The sequence below is a fragment of the Zootoca vivipara genome, chromosome 1 (assembly GCF_963506605.1).
Source record: "Zootoca vivipara chromosome 1, rZooViv1.1, whole genome shotgun sequence".
Taxonomy (NCBI): domain Eukaryota; kingdom Metazoa; phylum Chordata; class Lepidosauria; order Squamata; family Lacertidae; genus Zootoca; species Zootoca vivipara.
The window spans coordinates 9,910,128-9,934,693 of record NC_083276.1 but is presented as its reverse complement, the minus strand read 5'-3'; the positions used below and the strand labels follow the sequence as shown (position 1 = coordinate 9,934,693).

The window sequence follows — 24,566 nt, the reverse complement described above, 5'->3', positions numbered from 1 at the left end:
GGGAACAGTAAATAAGAGTCGGCAGATCATTGTTACCTCTTCAGTGTATTCCTTTGGCAAGGGAACTCCAGCTGTGACCTGCAAAGAGCAAAGACAGGCATTGGAGGTGGCATTCCCTATGAACTCCAATTTCATTCCCAACCCCGGCGTTTACCTGGGAGCCCGTTTAGCCCTGTTGAGAAGTTCAAAAAATAAAAGAAAACAAATGCACAGTCATAAATTGTACAGGGAGAGAGTAGGCACTCCCAATGCGCTGTGATCCAGTAACAATGGACTGTGCCGGAAGGTATGAAGTGGATTTCCTGCTTAGATGCTTAGAAGGTTTCATCACAAGCAGGATGAAGTGGACCAGAGGTGGAGTGGGCACAAATAAGACTTTTAGGAAAGGTCCGCACTTCGAGAGAGAAGGGGAGTTCTTCTACAAGGACCTAGCCGAGGTTGTGAATTTTGGCTCACGTCTAGGAGTCCTGCACATTAACATAATGAATCAAGCAGCAATTGTTTCCCTCTGATGAATTCAGAAAAGAATAGATGGCTGCCTCCAGGGACGTATCATTACCTCTCAACACAAGGTTCTGAGGCCAAAGGAGGAGAGACACCAGACTGCGAAAGCGATAGCCAGCGGCACACAAAAGATCTCATTAGCAAAGAAGCAGTGGGCAACGCTGAGGGAATGAATTTGACCTTCCCCCTCCTCCTGCAGACTCTTAATATTTTTCGGGAGAAGAACTCGTCTCAGCTGTATTCCAAGCTGAGCAAAGAAGAGGTTGTTTGCCAGTCACAAGGAGGCTCGATGTGTGTTTGTGTGTGTGTGTGAAAATCTCTCTCACTCACTTTTTACTCCATCTTTAGCTACACACACACACACACAGAGAGAGAGAGAGAGAGAGAGAGAGAGAGAGAGAGTGAGTCTGTTAAAAAATAAGATCACTTTGAACTCAAAAGATAAAAAAAGGAAATAAGGCATTTCTAAGACTGGCAAAAAAGCAAATGTTCTTTGACACAGAAGGGCAGTGATTTTGCTTGACACCTCTGCAAGGAGAATCTAAAAATGGAAAATATTCAAAATACTTATCAGGGATTAGGCTACAGAAAGAAAAAAAAGGGGGCAGTTAGAGAAACTGCATTTGCTTATGCTGCAACGCCTAAGGAATCTGTAAGGAACAGAAAAGCAAAGCATTGCCGCCTACCCAAAATGGAGATTTGTTTCTGAAACATGGCAGTCTGGTTGCTCCGCTAACCCGGCCAATGTAAACCTAATTCATCAGAGACAAGGCTCTGCAAGGAGGCTTTGCTTATCTAAACAGCAAGGGCCACGAGGGGAAAGGAGCAATGCAAATTAAAAGCCCAACGCCGTCATAACATTAACCACCACTTATATACCGACAGAAGCTGTCGTTTTTAAATTTCAAATAAGGAGCAAGCAGAGAACTGTATAGAGGGGGTGGGGAAAGAGCAAAAAGTGTTTTGGTTTTTCCCCCCTTTTCCAATGAAGAAAGAGAATAAACATCATGACGGACGGTAAGGGGTAGGGAGAGGATCAGAATCAGAAAAAGAAATGGAGGGAGATTGGAGAGGAATTGAGAGCACTGGCTACCCAAAAAGGGCAGCTGGAAAGTGGAGCCAGATTCCTCAACATCACCGCACACTTTGGGGAAGGATAAGTCAATTTGGTGCCCTCCAGGTGTTTCTTTAAATATAAATTTTATTAAGAGTTTTCAACATGCATAGCTGCCAAGTTATCCCTTTTTTAAAGGGATTTTCCCTTATGCTGAATAGGCTTCCTCGCGAGAAAAGTGAAAACTTGGCAGCTATGAACATGTGATAGAATAAAAACCCAACTAGTCTAAAACAACAACAACAACAACAACAACAGTGGTAAAGGGCCCATTTATTATTATTATTTTAGACTAGTTAGGTTTTTATTCTAGCATATGTGTCAGGGATTGTTCTAGCAGTGAGCATTCCCTGACAATTGCAGAAGAGAGGCACCCTGGCTCAGGCAGCATCCTAGAGCCCTTACTGCAACCTCAGACAGGATATCAGGGGGAGGGATCAGGGGAAGTGTCCAGCGGGGAGATGCCTCGCCCTTTTAAGTTCATGCCTTACTTAATACATTCCTGCCCTCCTCCCTTTACAGGCGCAAAGGGAGGAGGGCAGGATTCCCACGCTTACTATGCTGGGGGAGGAGCAGACGCCAGGCATTGGGAGAATCTTCGTCAGACTGATCGGACAGGTATTCTTGATACTGAATCACATTGTAAATATCAGGCAAAATAAAAGCCTTAAAGACAGAATGGCTGTGGTACTAGTTTCTCAGAAGTAGCCAAACAAGGACCGTGACAATATGATACAAATGTGATAAAGGGCCCCTATAGCTATTATTTTTTCCCTCCTTTCTCTCTTTCTCTTTCCCCCCTCTCTCATTTTTCCTCCTTTCTTTTCCTTTCTTGGTTTCTTATTATTTTTGTTATTTAGTTTGATTTTTACTGCATTTTATGTAAAAAATAAAATAAAAATACTTATTAAAATGACAGTAACAACAATACAGAAAATGAATTAGTGGGAGAACGAGAAAAGAAAGACAGCACAGAGTTGTATATATACATTATACAGTAAAGGTAAAGGTAAAGGGACGCCTGACCATTAGGTCCAGTCGTGACAGACTCTGGGGTTGCGATGCTCATCTCGCGTTATTAGCCGAGGGAGGCGGTGTACAGCTTCCAGGTCATGTGGCCAGCATGACAAAGCTGCTTCTGGCGAACCAGAGCAGCACACGGAAACGCTGTTTACCTTCCCGCTTGGGGCGGTACCAATATCTACTTGCACTTTGATGTGCTTTCAAACTGCTAGGTTGGCAGGAGCTGGGACTGAGCAACGGGAGCTCACCCCGTCGTGGGGATTCAAACCACCGACCTTCTGATCAGCAAGCCCTAGGCTCTGTGGTTTAACCCATAGCGCCACCCACTGTCCCATATATACATTATAGGCTGTATATTTTTTTGATCCACATACAGAGAAGTGAAACCTCTCAAGCTCTCACCTGGGAGAGCTTCCCTCTTTGTCAGTCCTGGCCTGTCTCTCCCAAAGGCCCCTTCTGTCCCATCACCTCCCTGTATGTATCTTCATTTATCCTGAATTTTAAGTCTTCAGAAATCACAACATGCATGTGAATAAAAGCCCAAAGGCCCCTTCTGTCCCATCACCTCCCTGTATGTATCTTCATTTATCCTGAATTTTAAGTCTTCAGAAATCACAACATGCATGTGAATAAAATCCATAGGTATTAATGGCCGTGCTGGCTGGAGCTGATGGGCAATGTGGCCCAGAATACCTGGAGGGCACCAGAATGGGGGAACTAAAATGACTTAAGCATTGGTCTCTGGGCTTCCCTATCACCAAGGCCGCCACTCACCGTAGGTCCTCCACCATGCATCTTCAGAGCTCGGACAGTAGCCACCAAGACGACCACATGGGGCTGCAGGCCAGAATACCGGCACTTGATGTCAAAGAACTTTTCCATGCCAATATCTGCTCCGAAGCCAGCTTCTGTCACTGCAGGAGGAGCAAAAGGAGAACACTGCACATTATATTATGTACAATCTCCTTTCCATTTGCTTGGCAGCATTAGCATCATTCTCATTTTAATCTCCGCCCTTAAGCCATCCACTCTGCGTTCAACTCGGAGGAATTCACACTTTGGGAAAGGTGCAAGAGCTTCCCAAAACGGCAAGAGCAAAACGAGGAAATGGAACTGCCTGAAGCACAACTGAACCAGAGATGCGCAGCAAGGATGAAAATCGGAGGTTTTAATAACTCCTCTTTCCTGTCTATTCACACACCTCCAGCAGGAGCTCCCTTGGCATGGCATTAACAAGCAGCAGCAGCAGCAGCAGCAGTAAACTAGGAGAGACAGGGCAGTGACAATGCCGCAAAGGGTAAGGCATGCCTAGCAGAGATCCGGCAAGCCCCATAGTCTCTCAATGCCTAGTGCTCAGCTTACCTGGCCTCCCATCACCTGAGTCACTGCAGCACACCTGGAGGGAGAGGGGCAAGGCAGGGACGTGGCCAGCATGGTGCAAACACATCAGCAAACCCGACCTGGCACTTCTGCAGTTTGTTTGCACCACACTGGCCTCATTCCTCTAGTCCAGGCATCCCCAAACTCGGCCCTCCAGCTGTTTTAGGACTACAACTCCCATCATCCCTAGCTAACAGGACCAGTGGTCAGGGATGATGGGAATTGTAGTTCCAAAACAGCTGGAGGGCAGAGTTTGGGGATGTCTGCTCTAGTAACTTCATTGCCTTCCCTCTTTCCTAGCTATGCAAAGTCCTTGCTCCAGCTGGAACAGTGTCAAAGAGTTTATGTAAAATGCCCTCTGGTTTGGGGACCCCAAGCGGTCAGGTGGGCTCCCACAAAATAGTCATTCCTTGTGGAATGGTCTCCCCCTGGATACAGAGCAGGCACTGACAGTACTGATATGTCATTATTGATTCATGATTATCATAGACAAAGGAGGATTTACTTCACCTGATTATTTTCTGGATAGGCTACAATAATATATATAAAAGTCTTAAGCAGAAATTGGTACTTGTACAGCTGATGTGCAGGGATAAAGGTTGAAATATTATTGCAAATATATTTGATTTTATTGAATACTGAAATGAAAGTTGGGAAAGCAAATGTATTTGGAGCAGCGATGGAGGGAGGGGGAAAGAAGGAATGCCAGGAGGAGGAGCTGGAAGTCAGGTTTTAAAGCTGTACTAATTTGGTGACAATTCAATAAAAATTATGGAAAATCAATAAAAATAACTGGCAAAAAGAGTTTTTAAAAACCAGAAATAAAACCTGTTCCTTAGATTTGGAATACAGTATGTAGATTTTCATACTCTCATGATGCTTCATGCGTTTTTGTGGATTGTCTTAAGTTATTGTGTCGCACTTTGGGAAACAAGGTTATTTTGGTTTCCCTGCGAATGTCCAGGTCCTCAAACGGAAGACAATCTTACTCGGCTACAAGTGATTGTCAAAGAAGATTATGTTGCACTCTGCCTCGGTTACTTCTGATTTAAAGGCCGCATGTAAATATTCTGAATAAATAAATGATGGCAGCCGGAAGGGTGAACTAAACTGACAAGGCCCATTTTCTCAACCACTTCACCCACTTTGAAACCGGCTGTTTTGTCTGGCTATAATTATTTTGGGGCGATTTGAAACAGAGGTGCAGCCATTTTGTTCCCCCCCATGAGGTGCTGTTATGAGGTGCTGTTTGAGAATACGATGGAAAACACAGCCACTTCCTTTGCCATTCCCTGTGGGCTGCCAGTTCAGTGGACAGCAGCTGAATATATGCAGAAAAATACACCCTTCTACGGCGTGGGCGGCTTGCTCCTCAAGCATCTCATTTTATCCGTGAGCTGCAGTATTGAACACACACTTCCAGAGAAAGGGCAGTGACTGAAGCAGGCTTGTTAAATATAAGAACTCACAGTGTGCCGTTCCTTGCAAGCCTTTTTGAAAACCCTGAACAACACAAGACTTTTGTTTCATGCCTGAATTTCTCTCTGCCTTTTTTTTTTAAAAAAAATAAAAATAAAAATAAAAATTGCCTTGCAAAAACCCGTAGCAGTTCTATGCATGTCCAATCAGAAGTAAGCCCACTGTGTTCAATACCTTGGATTGCTAGGTCAATTTCACAAATGTTTTTTGGTGCAACATAAAAAAATTCCTTCAGTAGCACCTTAAAGACCAACTAAGTTTTTATTTTGGTATGAGCTTTCGTGTGCATGCACACTTCTTCAGATGCACTTTCTCTGCAGCAGCAATGGCAAACCTGTGGCCCTCCAGATGTTGCTGGAGTCCAACTCCCATCATCCCCAGCTAGAGAGGCCAACAGGGATCATGGGGGTTGTAGTCCAGAAACCTATGGAAGGCCACAGCTTCCCCCACCCACTGCATTGTGCATTCGTGAATTCCGTAAGTAAACAGTGCATGAAAGTCGGCGCATACTCACCCACAAACCCTTCCTTGCCAACGAGCTTCAGGGCAATCTTGTCTGCCAGGACGGATGAGTTGCCATGGGCAATGTTGGCAAATGGACCGGCGTGGACAAACACGGGGTTGCCCTGAGAAGAGAAGGGGGAAATGCAAAGGGAGAGAAGCTGCTTTGCCACCTGGAATGCTGCAAGCCCAACGCACACTTACTCAGAAGCAAATTCCATGGAGCTCAGTACCGTGTTTCTCATATTATAAGACATGTCTTATATTTATTTTTTTCCTCAAAAAAACACACTATGGCTTATTTTCAAGGGATGTCTTATTTTTTTCCTCCTCCTGCCGCAGCTGGCATTGCTGCTGTGCCTATCACTATGTCTTATTTTCGGGGTATGGCTTATATTCCTTGAATGCTTAAAAATCCTGCTATGGCTTATTTTATGGGTATGTCTTAAAATATGAGAAACAGGGTAGCACTTGCTTGCGAGTAAGCATGTGCTAGGGCTCTAAAAATCTTGCGGCACTTCCAAGTGTCTCTGGTGAAGCAACCCAACAAAGTGGAAATGGGGTAGAACTGAAAATCTGCAGGAAAAATCAGGCCATCACAGTCCCTTCTGTGTCGCCCCAAGTTGAGTGATATTTATTGCAATTGTTAAGAGTGAATTTAATTATTATTTGCTGATGCAGTGAATTAATTTTATTGTGTTCTATTATAGTCTAACACATCACTGAATATGACTGTACATGACGTAAATTGTTCGTTTTTAAAGTTATGTTTCATTATGACTTTTTCTATTGGATCAGATTATTATAAGGTGTGTATATTTTGTTGCTGCAAACCGCCTTGTGTATAGTAATATAGAAAGATGGTATACCAATTGAAAGCGAAATGAAATGACTCACTCTCTTTCTGTGCCTGTCAAACCCCGCACAGTCCTACAGGAGAGGAGGGACCTCTCACTTCTCAGTCCTTGAGCCAAATCCTTTCCTGCACAGAACGGGCAGGATCCAGGAAGTTTACACCTTTCTGGCTACTTCAGGAATGCAGGTAGCAAACCGAGCTCCAGAAGCAGAACCCCCCCCCCACCTCCGCTAGCTGAGGGTAGGGGAAGATGATGCAATCTTGCCTGTTAGGAATTGGCTTCCTTCATAGCTCAGAATCCTTTCTTGGCCACCCCCACACCTTCTGGGAATGTGACAAATTTGTAAGCCACGTCCATTCTTGCTGCGTTATATTTCGGCTCTTTAACTTTAAATAGCAAGAGCTTTGCCTCTGGATTAAGAGCCTGCAGTATTTGCAAGGATCCCTACTGGATCAACTGGCCTAGCATCCTGATTCCAACAACGGACAAACACCACCTCTGGACAACCACTTCCTCTTGTTTCCCTCGCAGTAACTTGTATTCCAAGATACACTGCCTTTGTATGGGCAGGTTCTATTCATCATGGCCAGTTGCCCTCGATAGGTCTATATAATTTCTATTTTAAGCAACATGAAGACCACCCCCATTTGTGTGCTCTGAGGTAAGGCAGAAGCTAGGAAGACCAGGCCAGGGGTTTCCAAACTAAGGTCTGGGGGCCGGATGCGGCCCAATCGCCTTCTAAATCTGGCCCGGGGACGGTCTGGGAATCAGCATGTTTTCCCATGAGTAGAATGTGTCCTTTTATTTAAAATGCATCTCTGGGTTATTTGTGGGGCATAGGAATTCGTTCATATTTTTTTCCAAAATACAGTCCGGCCCCCCACAAGGTCTGAGGGACAGTGGACCGGCCCCCTGCTGGAAAAGTCTGCCGACCCCTGTGACATTAGGCCAAGCAGCAGAGAGCCACCAGTGGCGTGGGAGATCTGTTGAGGCAGCCTCTGTCCCTCCTTCCCCAGACATTCCCCCCCCCTTGGGGGCAGGCAGAAGAAGATAAACCCAGGCCAGGGATCTAGTGCCATCAGCAGCTGATCCCACCCTGAGATTATTCCATAGATTAAGGGTCTCATGACTGAGCTATCCCATTTGTTTGTGTTAATATTTTTTAATTGTAAACCACTTTGCGTGCCTTGTAGAAACGCAGCAAACAAACAAGGCAAACAGTGAAGGGGTGACTGGCTGTCAGGTGCAAAATGTTCTTGAGAACCACTGCCTCAAAGCATTTTTTGGGGGGTGGGTGGGTAGGGGGTAAGTTTTCCGATTTCCAACTGAAAGCACAAAGCTTGCACAGAATATGCACTTACCTCCAGAGTCTGCATGAGGTTTGGCTCAATAGCATCTTTCATCAAAACTGCCAAGGCACCACTAACTCCCTAAAGAAAGAAGTGTGTAGAGTTACGTGGGTGGCAGTTCTTATCCATTTCTTCAGGTTTAGGATGCTCCAAGAACTGCAAGCCAACCCACTATTCTACCTTGACAGAAATAGGATGCTAAATGAACACAGCTGAGGATGCCATGCTCACCATTTTAAAAATTCCACAATCACACACCACAATCTGCTTCGTTCCTGCGCTGCCGGAGGTTGGACTAGATCAGGCATAGGCAAACTCGGGCCTCCAGCTGTTTTGGGACTACAATTCCCATCATCCCTGACCACTGGTCCTGTTAGCTAGGGATGATGGGAGTTGTAGTCCCAAGACATCTGGAGGGCCGAGTTTGCCTATGCCTGGACTAGATGACCCTTGGGTCCCTTCCAACTCCACACTTCTATGATTGTAAGTTATCTTAGGGGCCAGCTTCAGTTTATGAGCTCCACACCCAGATCCAAGAAAAAGTTGAACCCAAATTAAGTCCGGCAGAGGTTTCTGGGAAACTTGCGCCGTCAAGGTCAGTTTCGGCGAAGTTTCGTCCTCTGAGGAAGATTATGGCCAACATACCAGATCTTCAGTGGTAATTGGAACGCCTTTCTTGCTGGAAGCCACCACCATTTTGGCCAGGCGACGCCTCATGTCCTCCAGGCCATCTGTGAGAGCCAAGACCGCCATGATTTCACTGGCAACCGTGATGTCGAACTGAGCCTGCCGGAGGGGGAGGACAGGGCCAAAAACAGTCTCCTTTCAACCCAAGCAGCATTTTTTTGTTTTAAAGGAGAACAGCAGAGGAATACCACTGTCTTGGGATACAAACAAACTCTATAGCAGTGATGTGGGGTGGGGGAATCTTCCTTGCCTCGCAAGGGCCCTGTTTCCTGGGAGAGAAGCAGTTGGGCGCTGCACGCTGGTGAATGGGCAGGACTCCTGCAACTGCACAGGTTGAGATAAGATGAGGGGATTTCAACAGGGATAGCTTGTCCTGCAAACAACACCCATTGACATTTCCGGAGCTCTGTCCCCTTTTGTATCTGGGTACCCTAGTGGTGGGGAGGGCCAAAGTAGCCAAGGCTGGAGCGAACACTCCCCCCTTCACCCCATACACTTTGTTCAACTGCTGGGTAGCTCAACTGCTTAGCAGAGCTTTCCAAACTTGTCATGTTGCAGGTTTGATTCCAGTAAAGGACAGCTGCCTATTCCTGCAATTGCAGGGGCTTGGGCTAGATGATCTTCAGGCTCCCTTCCAGCTCCCCTGACAAAGGTGGGGAGCCCCAGTTCCAGGGGACGAATGTGGCATCTCAAGCCTCTCCGTCCCACTCCATGCCACATCTCCTTGACCCTGTTCATTGCCCTCCTCAAGTGTTTTTGCCTGGCTGGAATGTGTCCTTGAACTTCAAGAGTCCCTCTTGCTTGCCTGGATGGCAAGGCAGATTTTTGTGGTTAACAGGCGAGAGAAGCATTAGATTCAGGGGCCAATGCGGCCTTTCTGCTTGGCCCCCAAGACGCTTCCCAGGTTGCCCACATCCTGCAAGCTACACCTTCCTTGAGTGCTTTTGCCTCTCTGGAATGAAACCTTGAACTGCAACAACGTCTCCTGCTTGGCTGGAAGAAATCCATCTTCCAGCACCACACTTTGGAATTCCCTGCCTGTTGACACTGGGCAAGTGCCTTCACTCTGCTCTTTTTGCTGCTTGCTAAAAACATCTTTGTTTAAGGTGTGCAGAACGATGGTGTATGCTTTAATCTGGATCTTAAATAAACAACAAAGGAAATCCCCTGTGTGGCAAAACAGACAACTCTGAACAGCCACAGGCAACATGCAGCTAGTAATCTGCTAACAAAATATTTATAACATTACAGTATAATGTTTCACAGATCGTAAACAGAAAACAGTCACACTCAGTGCAGAACAGTTTTTACAGATGATGAACTGTTTTTATGGTAATTCTTCATCAGCAAATGAATTGTCCCTATAGGTACATCTAGGATCAGCAATCACCGAGAAGTATAGTAAAAACTGTTCTACGCTATGTTCGGAGCACCAATCACTTCTCATTTGCAGGACTGAGTGTTGAAAGGCATTTTGCCTCCATTTCCAGGTTATTTGTTACCGACTAACTACGCTCTCTATTGTTGTTCATGAACATTATTTGACTCCAATTATTTGGTGCTGGAGGAGACTCTTGAGAGTCCCATGGACAACAAGAAGATCAAACCTATCCATTCTGAAGGAAATCAGCCCCGAGTGCTCACTGGAAGGACAGATCGTGAAGCTGAGGCTCCAATGCTTTGGCCACCTCATGAGAAGAGAAGACTCCCTGGAAAACACCCTGATGTTGGGAAAGATGGAGGGTACAAGGAGAAGGGGACGACAGAGGACGAGATGGCTGGACAGTGTTCTTGAAGCTACGAACATGAGTTTGACCAAACTGCGGGAGGCAGTGGAAGACAGGAGTGCCTGGCGTGCTCTGGTCCATGGGGTCACGAAGAGTCGGACACGACTAAACGACTAAACAACAACAACAATTTGTTACTCCATTGATTTTCTGCTTATGTATTGTGAAACATTATAATGTTGCAAATATTTTGTTAGCCGCGTGTTGCCTGTGGTTGTTCAAATTAATCTGGTGTTTAGCTGATCGCCGATTCCGAGTTTGTTTTTTTAAAAATATGTTGCTCGGTCCCAGCTCCTGCCAACCTACCAGTTCAAAATCACGTGTTAGTACAAATAGGTACCGCTACAGCGGGAAGGTAAACAGCATTTCCGTGGGCTGCTCTGGTTCGCAGCTTTGTCATGCTGGCCACATGACCCGGAAGCTGTACGCCGGCTCCCTTGGCCAGTAACGCAAGATGAGCGCCGCAACCACAGAGTTGGTCACGACTGGACCTAATGGTCAGGGGTCCCTTTACCTTTTACATGGGTACCTTGGTTCTCAAATTTTATCAGTTCCGGGAGTCCATTCGACTCCTGAAATGGTTCGAAAACCAAGGCGCGGCTTCCAATTGGCTGCAGGAGCTTCCTGCACTCAACCAGAAGCCGTGGAAGCTGCGTTGGACGTTCAGCTTCTGAAAAACGTTTGCAAACCGGAACACTCACCGGAACACTGTGGGTGGAAATGCCAGCCCCTCAGAGTAATTTAGCACCATGTACATATTATCACCCCCCCACACACACGCTTTTATGTTCTCATGCACATCATCTGTAGAAAAACACTCAATGGGAGGGTTCAAGGTCAACCCAGCTGCTAAGGGAGGGTAAGATGCTATTGTTCAAAGAACAGCCAGTTCCTGCCCCCCTGCAATAGGAAAGCATCTAGGAATGAGAGGGGAAGGGGCACTTACTGTGCGTGAGAACCCCTTTTCGGTTGGAGACTGCCCAATAGTGATCTTCCGCAGAAACCTGTCATTTGTGTCCATCACTGAGCAAGGGAAAGCGAGGAGAGGGAGGGAAGCAGAAAATGAATGGCAGGTTAAAAGGGACCCTGTGACATGGGCGTTTTAGGCAGGGTTTTTTGGGGGGAGGGGCTAGCAGGGGGGGTCAGCAACCTTTTTCAGCCCTGGGCCGGTCCACCGTCCCTCAGACCATTTGGTGGGCCGGACTATATTTTGAAAAAAAAAATGTGCCCCACAAATAACCCAGAGATGCATTTTAAATAAAAGCACACATTCTACTCATATAAAAACATGGTGGTTCCCGGACCGCTCGCGGGCCAGATTGAGAAGTTGATTGGGCCGCATCCGGCCCCCAGGCCTTAGGCTGCCTACCCCATAAGCGCAGAAAAGCTGCTGAAAGGTCAATGCCTATTCATACGTACACACACAGGGCACACACTGAAACACATGCAGGAACACACACACAGGCACACAGAGGCGACCCTCTTCCTCCCCAAAACTTTTAGAGGTCAACAGGTTCCCCCAAGCACATCAGCATTCCAATCAGTGCTGTGCAGCTACGTCTTAAGAGTTGCCCAACAGTGTCCGTGCAGCTAGCCTGCCAAGAAAATCTAATTAAATGGTAGCTCTGAAACCCTGTCTGACCGGAACATTTCTGCCGGCCACTTCCTGCTGCCAGATAAGCCCACCGAGAGTGAGGACATAGGAAGAAGGCCCAGCAGAGGGGATGTTGCAAGGCCCCCCCTCTCAAATCTTGAGCCAGCCCTCGCAATAACTCTGTAAAGGCCCAGCAATTCTGGGGGTGTTCCTGATTGGAAGTTGGTAAGCCGAGAACAATGACTCATGCAGAGAAGCAACGACCGTCTCCTTGGAGGATGGACAGTTCTGCTACACAGGAAGCGGAGGACCAAAAATAATCTGTGTGCAATCAGATGTTGGCGAACATTGAAGGCTCCGGGATGGGAACAGGCAGTGGATGGAGGCAAGCAGGAATCTCTAAGTCTAAAGCTAAACCATTTTTTTTTTGGTACACACACAAAAACAAAAGCTCAAACTCCCCCACCCTTCTAAACATCTTTCTACTTTGCCCACTGTGGGTTATTTTTGCGCCAATACCTCTTTGCCATGTTATGCTGTCTGGATCAATATCCAATCTCACAAATTTGTTTATTTCATCATCCGTCAAAGCCTTTGGGTCTGTTTTCTCAATATGCAATCTCTGAGGAAGAACGAAAGGAGCGGGAGAGAAACAAGATGATGGGTAGTCACAGGAAATGAGTAAGTTCATTGGGGGGGGGGAATCGTTCTTAAAGCAAAATAAAATAAAATAAAACAAAGGGAGAGCAGCATCTAAAAGCCCAGGCTGAAACTTGAAACCTGCCGAGAAGAAATGTGAAAAAGCATGGTTTGCACATAATGCTGAGCCATGGTTTGTTTAACCCGTGGGTTAGCATCCTGTGCAAACCAGGAATGATGCAAATGACAGAATTTTAACGAAGCCAGAATTTCAACTTCAGTGGGCCAGCTATAGATATGGGTTCTAACTGTGTTCCCTGCCTAGCTAACTTGAACAGGAGCCTAATCTGAAAGAAGATATACCGTATCATGTAGAGCCAGATTTTCCTGAAGAAATAAAGAGAGACTTGTACAAATCAGCCTTCTCCAACTTGGTGCCCTCCAGCTCTTTCAGACTATCCACCAAAACAGATGGAGGGCATTGGTGAGGGCTGGCGTAGTAAGTACATCACCCTTTGCCTGGGTGCAAATCTCAGAAATTACAGGGCCAAGATTCTGGGTTTTGCAACTGTTTGCTGGTTCCTGGTGGCCTACTTGACAACACTGATGCACAAATATGACTTCATTAGGTGTTCTTGATTAGTCCTTTGTGTGACTTTTCGATTTTGTAATTTTTTTTTCTGAATGTCTAAGGCAAGTCCTCACATTACTCTTTGCATACATTTGCCAGATACCCGACCTTGCATTTTTTTGCCTCCTGTTTGCCTGGTTGTTGTTTTTTTAATGCTTTGCTGTTTTCGGTACAAGTTTTTTAAAATAAAATATAAGGATTCTGGGCTTTGCACCAAATTCTATGCTTGCGAACATGCAAGATGGTCACATCCCTGAGTATACAGTCCATGAAAGAAGATTCCACCTAAATATTAGGAAGAACTTCCTGACAGTAAGAGCTGTTCGGCAGTGGAATTTGCTACCAAGGAGTGTGGTGGAGTCTCCTTCTTTGGAGGTCTTTAAGCAGAGGCTTGACGGCCATATGTCAGGAATGCTTTGATGGTGTTTCCTGCTTGGCAGGGGGTTGGACTGGATGGCCCTTGTGGTCTCTTCCAACTCTATGATTCTATGAAGCATCCACACAGAAGGGACTAGAAAGGCCCTGCAAACTCACCCGCAATCTCTGGATCTGGACGTTGGAGAACTTCCGGGCACCGTCAACAGAAGGGACCAAGCGGGAATAGAGAGCCTTGAGGAGCAAAGGCGCTTCATTAGCGGCTGCAGGGCACTCAATAAATCACACACACAGACACGCTATGGGGGAAAAGATAAACCGCACCATGTTACCTGATCAGACTGTGTGGCCTCATGGAAGATGCGGGCGTCGATAGCGGCAGCGACCAGGTTATTGGCTGCAGTAATGGCGTGGATGTCGCCAGTGAGGTGGAGATTGAACTAGAGAGGGGGAGAAATGTTAGCTTGCATTTCTTAGTGCAGAAAGTATTAATCTGATGTGTAGAGATCTTTCCTATTCTAATTAATTCAAGAGGTAGGTAGCCGTGTTGGTCTGAGTCGAATCAAGTGTACATGAAGAAGTGTGCATGCACACGAAAGCTCATACCAAAATATAAACTTAGTTGGTCTTTAAGGTGCTACTGAATGAATTTTTTTATTTTAATTCAAGAGGGTTCTGGAAGCTTCTCTGTGTGAAAGAAGGTTCATGATGTTTGGGTTATTCCTTCAGAGAAGCCAAGTACAGCTGGCTTAAACTGGTTCTGTTATCTCTTCTCTTCCTGGTGTGGTGTTGTGTACAGTCATACCTCGGTTTAAGTACGCCTTGGTTTGAGTACTTTCAGTTTAAGTACTCCGCGGACCTGTCTGGAACGGATTAATCCACTTTCCATTACTTTCAACGGGAAAGTTTGCTTCAGGTTACGTACAGACTTCCGGAACCAATTGTGTACTTAAACCGAGGTACCACTGTACATAGTATGCTTAGTGTTAAGATTCAGACTTATTATAAGTTATTGTAAGTTTAAGTTAAGTCTGCTGCAACTGGATTTCTTATGGACAGCGCCAATCCTGATTGGATTGGATTTGTGACCATGATGCTCATTTGCCTTCAGTAGCAGTAAAGCTTCGCTGGATGAAATATTAATTACCTCTGGTCTATTTTTTGGGAATCCTGCAACATGTTTTTAGTTTTTACTCTGCTCACTATATAGCAGAATCTACCCTGAATCAATATTGAGTAGAATTTCTGTGACAAAAAAGGGGAGACAAATTGGATCAGGGTGGAGAGGACCTCAACAACAATCTCAAACCCTCTGTTAAACCCCAGCAAGTCCCAAAACAGGAACATGAGCTGGAGAGGGAAATATGAATAGCAATGTTCCTGTAGGAGAGGTTAGAAATATGCTCTGTGGTAGGTAAGAGACAAGAGCCATCTCTTGATGTCACACTGCAAAATTCCCTGAGGTCCAGGGAAGTGGGCATCGAAGAAAAAGTTCCTTCAACCACTACAGGCTTCCCAAAGGTTCCCATCCCTGCTTTAAACACAGAATTGTATAGTTGGTGGGAACCCCAAGCTCCAACTCCCTGCAATTTTTGCCCAACGTGGGGCTCGAACCCACGACCCTGAGATTAAGAGTCTCATGCTCTACTGACTGAGCTAATCCCACATTAACCGTTTTGTCTCAAATGCAGTCATAAATTAAGGGTTTAAGTTACCTCCTCCATAGGAATAACCTGAGAATATCCACCTCCAGCCGCACCACCTGTATAAAAGGATGCCATTCATCAGACCGTGCTTGCAAAAAGGGTGAGCATCTTTAGATTACAAGGAGGATGCACAGGTTTCTAAAACTGACAAACTTCTCTGAGCAGTGATGGGTGTCAAAAAAAGGGCTTGCCCAAAAACCTCCTGCAATTATCAGAGACGAAAGTAGATCATGTGCTTATCCGTAAGTTGTCTTGTGTTATATCGTAACTTTTAAGTCCAAATTACCGATACAACAATATTTTCAGTAATGTTCTGGGAAGGGATGTAGCTCGTGGCAGTGCATCTGCCCTGAATGCAGAAGGTCCCAAGTTCAACCCCCCCCCAGCATCTCCACGTGCATCCTGAACGTAAGAAGAGGCTACTGGATCAGGCCAGTGGCTCATCTTTACATACCTTTAATTCCAAACGTGGGTCCTTGCGAAGGCTGCCGGACGCAGGCAAAGGCATTCCGACCAAGGTATGCTCCCAGCGCTTGAACCAGTCCCACTGTTGTGGTGCTTTTCCCTTCTCCCAGGGGTGTGGGCGTTATACTGAAATTCAAAAAACAACAACCCCAAAACAACTCCCATGGCGTTGGGGAAATGCACCCGTTTCCTTCGAGGAAAGCCGACAGGCTATGGACAAGGTGATCTCCCACATGCACCCTAAGCGCTGGTATTCAAAGCTCAAGACAAGCTCTTTGGGGTCCAGCAAATCACAGGAGAGCAACTATACCGATCCTGTGCTGCCTCGCCTCTGCCCCTCCCAGCAAACAACCACCACCTGCCTCCTGGGAAGTCAGCGCAGCAGCCCCACCCAGTGGCATAGCATGGGAGGGGCCACAGGGGCAGCTGCCCCAGACACAAAATTGTTTGGGGTGCACAATTTCAGCACCCAGAGCTGCCTCAACACAGCTGAGCACTTCCCGTGAATGACTCTTCTTATCTCTGCGGCTGCAATCCTCCTGAGTGACGCAGTTGAATGTGCATGCATACTCTGTCTGTTTCCATCCCTCTCTCCCACCCACCCCGCTCCAAGCAGCCCCGGACACTGGGAACCCATGTTATGCCACTGGCTGGTTCCACCCCATCTGGCAAGCTGCTCCCTGCTCCCAAACCTCCCCAACCAAAAAAGGCTATGAGTAGCAGAAACGGCCCTGCGAAACCTACCCCGTTACGACAACGTATCTGCCATCGGGCTGGTCCTTCAGGCGCTTTAGCGCTGACAGCGAAATCTTGGCCTTGCACTGGCCGTAGAGTTGCACCTCATCTGAGAGTAGGCCGATCTCCTTGGCCAGCTGGCCAATGGGCTTGGGGAAGCAGGACCGGGATACTTCGATGTCGCTGGAAGTCAACAAGAGGGCGGTGAGGAAGAGTTCTACAGAGCAACGATACACAGGACTATAGGAAGCTGTTTTAATGCTGAATTATAGACCACTGGCCCAGTGAAGTTCATGTCCGAGTGAGGATTTGAACCCAGGTCTCCCGGGCTGTAGCCCACTACTTTAATCACAACACCACACTGGCTCTCCCCACTACAGGTGTGTGTGTGTGTGTGTGTGGAGGGGGTGTCACGTTCCTGAGTGCTTGCCTATATGAAAGGCTCCTAGCAAGCTGGAAAATTAGCACAACAAGAAGGATGGACCAGAGCGGGCTCTCATCTTGGGTGTCCTCTAGCTGTTTTAAAACAACAACAATCTAGCTTCTTTTTTAATAAAAAAAAGTCGTTCCCTGCAAATTCAGCAAAAACCAATTGCATCACCCATTTGCAGACCACAGAAATATATTCCATCAGTTCCAAGTTTCTATCACCCCATTCTGCTGTGAGAAGTGGAGAGAACATGCTGCCCCTCTACAAAGACTTAATAAAAACAACACCCCCCTATCCCACGCCCCAAACACACCCCCCTAATAAATTCAGGCAAAACCCAGAACGAAATAAACTCTATCAATGGCCTTCCAGCCATAAGTTGTTCCTTACCTTGGAACAGGCGTTCTCGGGATCAGCTGGTTATACTGAATATTCCACTTGCCAGGCTGATATTTCTCCAGAAAGCGTTGTGCACTTTCTACAGTGCTCTAAATTCGTATTTAAAAACAAAGAAGCAAACCAAGGAAAGGTCCGTCACACAAAGTGTTCCATTCCTCCCCCCCCATCTGTACATATTGTGAAGATGCTCTGGGGGAAAGCAGAGCTTAGATGGGGGGGGGGGGGTTGTGGGAGAGCAACACAGCCCATATGCCTCCCACAGGTACAACCAGTGCTCTCTCTCCGCGAACCACGGGCACACACCTGCATCAGCATGGCAACCGTCATTGGCCCGACACCTCCAGGGACCGGGGTTATGTAACCTGCCTTCTCCTTGGCTGCGCTGTAGGCCACATCGCCAACGACCCTCTTCCCACTTGCCCTCGTACTGTCTGTGTGCGAGAGAGAGAGAGAGAGAGAGAGATAAGGCGAGGGTGCGCATCAAAGGAATAGAAAGAGGGAGCAGGGAAAAGGCCCGGGGACATCTTTGCAATGGCAAAAGCACACACGCATAATCTCTTGGCAGCGCTAAGGCAACACACCAGGCCACTCTATTTCTCCTCCTCTTTCAGGTTTCAATTCCTGTGCTGTTAAGCCGGTGAACTGCACAGTTCACCCAGAAAGACTCCCCTTGAGGATTTCCTCACTCCCTGGGCTTTAGCGCTGTTTTTATCCGTGTTCACGCTGCTCCGTGCGGCTTTATGCTGGTTCGACGTTCAGTTCTGAACATAGTGCAGCTGCAGCAGCAGCAGCAGTCGTTTCCGCGCAGACCGAAGCAGAAGAAGAGTTTGGATTTGATATCCCGCTTTATCACTACCTGAAGGAGTCTCAAAGCGGCTCACAATCTCCTTTCCCTTCCTTCCCCACAACAGACACCCTGTGAGGTGAGTGGGGCTGAGAGACTTCAAAGAAGTGTGACTAACCCAAGGTGCATGTGCTTTTCACACCATCTCAACTTCCAGAACATTCCTTGGCAGCCTGGCATCCCTCAGGTGTTTCATCCTAGAACTCCCATCAGCCCCAGCTAGCTGTGATGGGAGTTTTTTGTCCTAAACATCTGTAAGCCGCCAGGTTATCAACGGCTGCTCTAGACTTCAGCTTATGCAGCAGGGATCTTTAGAGCACATTATCCTTTTTATGTAATTATACCCACATTTCAAAAATAAAGAATTTAAGCTTCGTGCATAATTCGAGCTCCATGTAGCCCATTTCATCCAATAAGATTCTATTTCAATATATCCTTTTTAAAAAAAGCAAAAAAATGACTTTGATCCTGAAATTGGGCTGTTTTATATCCCTGCCTCAATAATAACCCGCAGAACAAGGGCAATTATTCTCAAGATCATTAAATTATTGCCTCCTCTTTTGAACTTTCAGATCAGCTGCCTGCGTCTCCATAGCAGCCGCCGTCAAACTGATGTCCAGGGCAGAGATGGAGCCTCCATCCGACAGCTCCCAGGCCTGCAGATGCTCTCAATGTCTCTGAGAATAATATTCCACATGCAGAAGTTTGCATCTGTCCACTTTACCTCCTCTCAGCCTCTTCCCCTGCATTCAAGCGGTGTGGCTAGGGTCGGTGCATGTCCTGTAAAGACTCCCAGGGGCCAGGCCTAGAGGGTTTGAGGCTCCTCAACCCTGTATTGAAGGTTGACTATACATTATCATATACAGAAGGGACCCGAGGGTCATCTAGTCCAACCCCCTGCAATGCACCAGCCAACCTCTGCTTGAAAGCCTCCAGGGAAGGAGAGTCCACTACGGTACCTCCCAAGGGAACCCTTTCCACTGTCGAACAGTTCTTACTGTCAGAAAGTTCTTCCTGATGTTTAGTCGGAATCTCCTTTCTTGAAGCCACTGGTTCGAGTCCTACCCTCCAGGAGAAAACAAGCTTGCTCCATCCTCCGCGTGACATCCCTTGAGATATGTGAAGATGGCTATCTCCTTCACAAATCCCAGTGTGAAAGAGTTCTATTGGAAGTGGAGACCCTTTATAAAAAGAGGCTCATTCTAAAGGGGAATCCTAGGCCTGGGTGCTAATGCAAGTTAAAGACATTCACAGAAGGAAAGCTTCCTGCCCACCCTAAAAACCAACCTGCCTCCCTCGCCCAAGGGTCCCCAGCCAGGAGGGTCCGATCCTGAACCGTGTGTGTGTAAAATCTTTCCAAGCTGGGCTTGGGTCGCAAAATACCGTAAATCAACTCAGAGATAGGCAGCCTCCATGTGCTGTTGAACTGCACAGTGTTTCTCAAACTTGGGTGGCCAGCTGTTGCTGGACTACAACTCCCATCATCTCTAGCTAGCAGGATCAGCGATCTGGAATGATGGGAACTGTAGTCCAACAACAGCTGGCGACCCAAGTTTGAGAAACACTGGTTCTGACCTGGTGGAAAGGCGGCTTCTGAAGTTCCCCGTCTGCCCCACAGCACAGCCTTTCACTCAAGTGCCTTTGTGTCGCTGGGAAAGGTCCCTGGACTGTGACGGTTTGCCTTGGTAGTTTTTTTTGGGGGGGGGGAGAATGGAGAAAAGAGCATGTCAACCTCTGAATTTTGCACGGAGGGAATGCTCAATGTGAGAGCCACATCAATTGCTCCTCCCCAGTTTTTCCTCTGCCCTCGCCCACAAGCGCAAAAAGGTTGCTCATGTGGCGACCAGGCTGGAAAAGCTCGCCCCACCTTGTTTGGAAGGTACATTGACCAGTTTTGCAAGGGGGCAGCTCTTTCTCTAGATACCTGGCCTGCGAAGTGATGCAAAACGGCAGACGTAAAATACATCTCTCACTTATCCCTGCTTGGATGCAGAGGCCAAGATTTTTCTGCCCTGCTCTTCGTTGACAGCTCTAAGAACTCAGTTAATGAACCAGAGGCTGGCTGGCATAGATTGCTTCTTTAGGAACACTTCCTTGCTTCATTTCTCTCCCCCGCCCCGCACCTTGCGCTTAAGAATCTAACTCTCAGGTTCTTAAATAAGAGGATTAGTCACACCTGTCAAGCTGTTGCTATCCTCCCACTTAACTGCGCTTCCATGAAGCCTGTTTTTATAAGTGATTTATTGCAATTATCTAATGGAAAGTGGGGTTATTTTTTTTAAAAAAAACACTCCTATGACTCCATAATTTCATTTAACATGGTGACAATCACGGCTTGCTGAAGTCGCTTGTCAACTCAGTGGAGTATGGAAACTGCTTTGTTACGGGAGGGATGGAGGAGGGCGCATAATTTCGGGCTTTGGAAGCCATCTCCCAATTTCTGGTTGCTAGGATCCTGTCCAGCTCCCTTCCCCTTCCTCCCCAACAGAGGAAGTCTCTTGCCACCCCCCCCCCAACCTGCGTTGACCTTTAAGACTTAGCAGTCACTTCTTCTCAGCTTTCTGAGAGTGTAGCAGCTGTAAAAACTGGTGAAATCCACGCTAGGGAGCAGTTCTGGCTGCCTCACCTCGGAATGGATATTGCAGAGTTGGAAAAACGTCCAGGAAAGGGGAACCCAAACAATCAAGGGGGTGTGAGGGAAGGTCGCAACATTCGTGACTTTTTAGTTTTAAGAGAAAAGGTGAGTAAGAGGCTATCACGATAGCAGTTAAAACTATGGAATGTGCTCCTGTAAGAGGCAGCAATAACCTAAAATGGCATTTCTTTAAAGGAGGATTAGACAAATTCCGCGGAGGACAAGGCTCTCAACAGCTACTGTGCGCTGGCTTCACAGTTTGAGGCCGTAGCAGATAGCTCAATTGGTTAGAGCGCGGTGCGGATAGTGCCAAGGTTGCAGGTTCGATCCCTGTAAGGGACAGATGCATATTCCTGCAGGCTGTTCTCGTGTTTTTGTTTTCCAGAAGCCACTTTTTTAAAAATTACCTGGTATGTGGTTGATTCCACAGTCAATCACGACCGCGCCAGGTTTGATCCAATCGCCTTTCACCATCTCTGCCTTGCCAGCAGCAACCACCAGGATATCCGCTTTGCTGACCTGCAAACAGAGCCTGTATCAACCCAGGGGTCACCAGGCAGGCTCTACCACCCTTACTCAATCTCTCTCCTACCCCACTCCTTTAAAGCGAATACTCTATTTTAAAAGAAATGTTTAAAGGCAGAGAGAAGAGAAGAGCCCAGGGGTGGCTAGAGTCTATTAGGACTGCAAGGCCCTTCCTCTTGATCCCATGCTTGATGGGGACGTAGGAGAGGGCCTTCTCGGTGGCTGCTCCCAGACTCTGGAACTCCCCTCCACTTGAGAAGTCAGACTGGCGCTGTGCTATTTTTTATTGTAATTATGGTAGTTGTTACAGATTTTTATGTAATTACTGTACATACAGTATGTGTCGGTGGGTGGGTATTTGTGTATACATACACGTGTGTGTGGATATTGTTTCATCCCTGCCCCCCCCCATGTTTTAGCTGTTCCCAACAAGGGGGGAAGTGAGCTAGTGAGCTATAAATAAATTTAGAAGAAGAACAAGAACAGGAAGAGGAAGAAGAAGTAAGGTGTAACACAGGAGGTCAACAGTAGGTGGAGCTAGAGCCAATGATGGGCAGAGCCAACTAATCCTAGCTTTGTCCCCTGCATCCTCTCTGCTGACTTCTACAAGGAAACAATGTGACGACTACAGTGGTACCTCGGTTTATGAACACAATTGGTTCTGGAAGTCTGTTCATAAACCGAAGCGTTCATAAACTGAAGCGAACTTTCCCATTGAAAGTAATGGAAAGTGGATTAATCCGTTCCAGACGGTCTGCGGAGTAACCGTTCATAAACTGAAGCGAACTTTCCCATTGAAAGTAATGGAAAGTGGATTAATCCGTTCCAGACGGGTCCGCGGAGTACTTAAACTGAAGCGTTCATAAACTGAAACATGGGTGTAATTGGTTCCGGAAGTCTGTTCATAAACTGAAGCGTTCATAAACTGAAGCGAACTTTCCCATTAAAAGTAATGGAAAGTAAATTAATCCGTTCCAGATGGGTCCGCGGCGTTCATAAACTGAAAATTCATAAACCGAGGTGTTCATAAACCGAGGTTCCACTGTACTGCAATTGACACAAGATAGTATCACCAAGGCAACTTTGTACTTCCCAAGCACCACAAGACCAGCTTCCCAGCCTTACCTCCTCAGCCAGGGAGGCAGTCTTGGAGTGGCAAGTCGTCACAGTCGCGTGGTTCCAGAGCAGGAGGTCGTGCATCGGAGCGCCAACTATCTTGCTGCGACCAATCACCACGGCTCTTTTCCCTGCCACCTGGACACCTGAAACACAGAACTCACAACTTATCGTTCTGCCTGAATTCCGAGCCGTGGTAATGACGTATTTCAGCCTCTAGGGCTTGTGGGATTCCACTGCTCCCCGGGACCTTCTGCATGAAAGAAGCAGAGGCTACGCTGTGGGTTAAACCACAGAGCCTAGGGCTTGCCGATCAGAAGGTTGGCAGTTTGAATCCCTGCAACGGGCTGAGCTCCTGTTGCTCGGTCCCAGCTCCTGCCAACCTAGCAGTACGAAAGCATGTCAAAGTGCAAGTAGATAAATAGGTACCACTCTGACGGGAAGGTAAACAGTGTTTCCGTGTGCTGCTCTGGTTCACCAGAAGTGGCTTTGTCATGCTGGCCACATGACCTGGAAACTGTACGCCGGCTCCCTCGGCCAATAAAGCGAGATGAGCGCCGCAACCCCAGAGTCGTTTGAGACTGGACCTAATGGCCAGGGGTCCCTTTACCTTTTACACAATTGAGCCACTCTGCTTCCCCATGAGCAGGATGGCATCTTTCCCCTAATCTTTTGTCCCTAGCACAGCAAAACACACACCAGGACCTTAATTCTTCTCAGACCTCTTTCACGGTAGCATCCTTACCAAGGCCACGTGGCTATTCCTTGCCTCACCTGTCTGCCTGATCAACTCCATGCATCCTTTTGGCGTGCAGGGAATGAAGCAGTCTCCGAGGTCGCCACGCGAGAGCTTCCCTGCATTAATACTGCTCAAGCTGAAAAGGCGAGAACAAAGCAGCGGCGGTCAGCGGTCTCTGAGGAAGGAAAAAGCTGGCTGGAATTCTATTCCCTCGTTCTAAGTCTGGGGCAAACTGAAGCGCAACCTCCTCCAGAAATACCGTGGTACCCCGGGTTATGTTACCTTTGGGTAACGTAATTTAGAGTTACGAACGCCGCAAACCCGGAAGTTTATACTTTTGGGTTTCACTGTGCGCACATGCATATAAGCGCTCTGCGTGCTTCACGCATGTGCAGAAGTGCTCTATTGCACAGCATGCGTGCGCAGAAGCAGCGCCTCTGAATACGGACTTTTTGGGGTAAGTATGAACCCCCGGAGGGACCCAGGTGGCGCTGTGGTTAAACCACTGAGCCTAGGGCTTGCTGATCAGAAGGTCGGCGGTTCAAATCCCCGCGATGGGGTGAGCTCCCGTTGCTTGGTCCCAGCTCCTGCCAACCTAGCAGTTTGAAAGCACATCAAAATGCAAGTAGATAAATAGGAACCGCTACAGCGGGAAGGTAAACGGCGTTTCCATGTGCTGCTCTGGTTTGCCAGAAGCGGCTTTGTCATGCTGGCCACATGACCTGGAAGCTATACGCTGGCTCCCTCGGCCAATAATGCGAGATGAGCGCGCAACCCCAGAGTTGGTCACGACTGGACCTAATGGTCAGGGGTCCCTTTACCTTTACCTTTATGAACCCCCAGAACAAATTAAGTTTGTATCCAGAGGGTCTACTGTAAATGAATTGAAAAAAGAAGATGCAAATGTTATCTGTCATCCAGTTCTGGACTGAAATCCCTTTGCCATATATGCATGTGATGATAAAGGCCTGAAACCTTCTCACTTCAGTAGCAAACATCACCAGTGCCAAAGCATTGATTCTTCAACATCCACTTTGTTGGACTGGTCATGT

At 47.2% G+C, this 24,566-nt stretch overlaps 1 protein-coding gene across 2 annotated transcripts in view; it reads right to left on the bottom strand.

Moving 5' to 3' along the window:
* Positions 1 to 24,566, bottom strand: part of MTHFD1 (methylenetetrahydrofolate dehydrogenase, cyclohydrolase and formyltetrahydrofolate synthetase 1) — a 62,309-nt gene that overhangs the window by 24,734 nt on the left and 13,009 nt on the right. For both annotated transcript variants that reach the window (XM_035104499.2, XM_035104508.2), the window contains exons 6-22: positions 23,550 to 23,650; positions 22,785 to 22,921; positions 21,542 to 21,653; positions 17,959 to 18,086; positions 17,647 to 17,744; positions 16,836 to 17,009; positions 16,081 to 16,217; positions 15,636 to 15,682; positions 14,253 to 14,360; positions 14,080 to 14,154; positions 12,795 to 12,897; positions 11,628 to 11,704; positions 8,853 to 8,993; positions 8,220 to 8,288; positions 6,015 to 6,126; positions 3,416 to 3,555; positions 37 to 78 (exon numbers count right to left, since the gene is read on the bottom strand). In XM_035104499.2, coding sequence (XP_034960390.1) covers positions 37 to 78; positions 3,416 to 3,555; positions 6,015 to 6,126; positions 8,220 to 8,288; positions 8,853 to 8,993; positions 11,628 to 11,704; positions 12,795 to 12,897; positions 14,080 to 14,154; positions 14,253 to 14,360; positions 15,636 to 15,682; positions 16,081 to 16,217; positions 16,836 to 17,009; positions 17,647 to 17,744; positions 17,959 to 18,086; positions 21,542 to 21,653; positions 22,785 to 22,921; positions 23,550 to 23,650 — 1,801 coding nt within the window. The remainder of the gene's footprint in view (positions 1 to 36; positions 79 to 3,415; positions 3,556 to 6,014; positions 6,127 to 8,219; positions 8,289 to 8,852; positions 8,994 to 11,627; positions 11,705 to 12,794; positions 12,898 to 14,079; positions 14,155 to 14,252; positions 14,361 to 15,635; positions 15,683 to 16,080; positions 16,218 to 16,835; positions 17,010 to 17,646; positions 17,745 to 17,958; positions 18,087 to 21,541; positions 21,654 to 22,784; positions 22,922 to 23,549; positions 23,651 to 24,566) is intronic.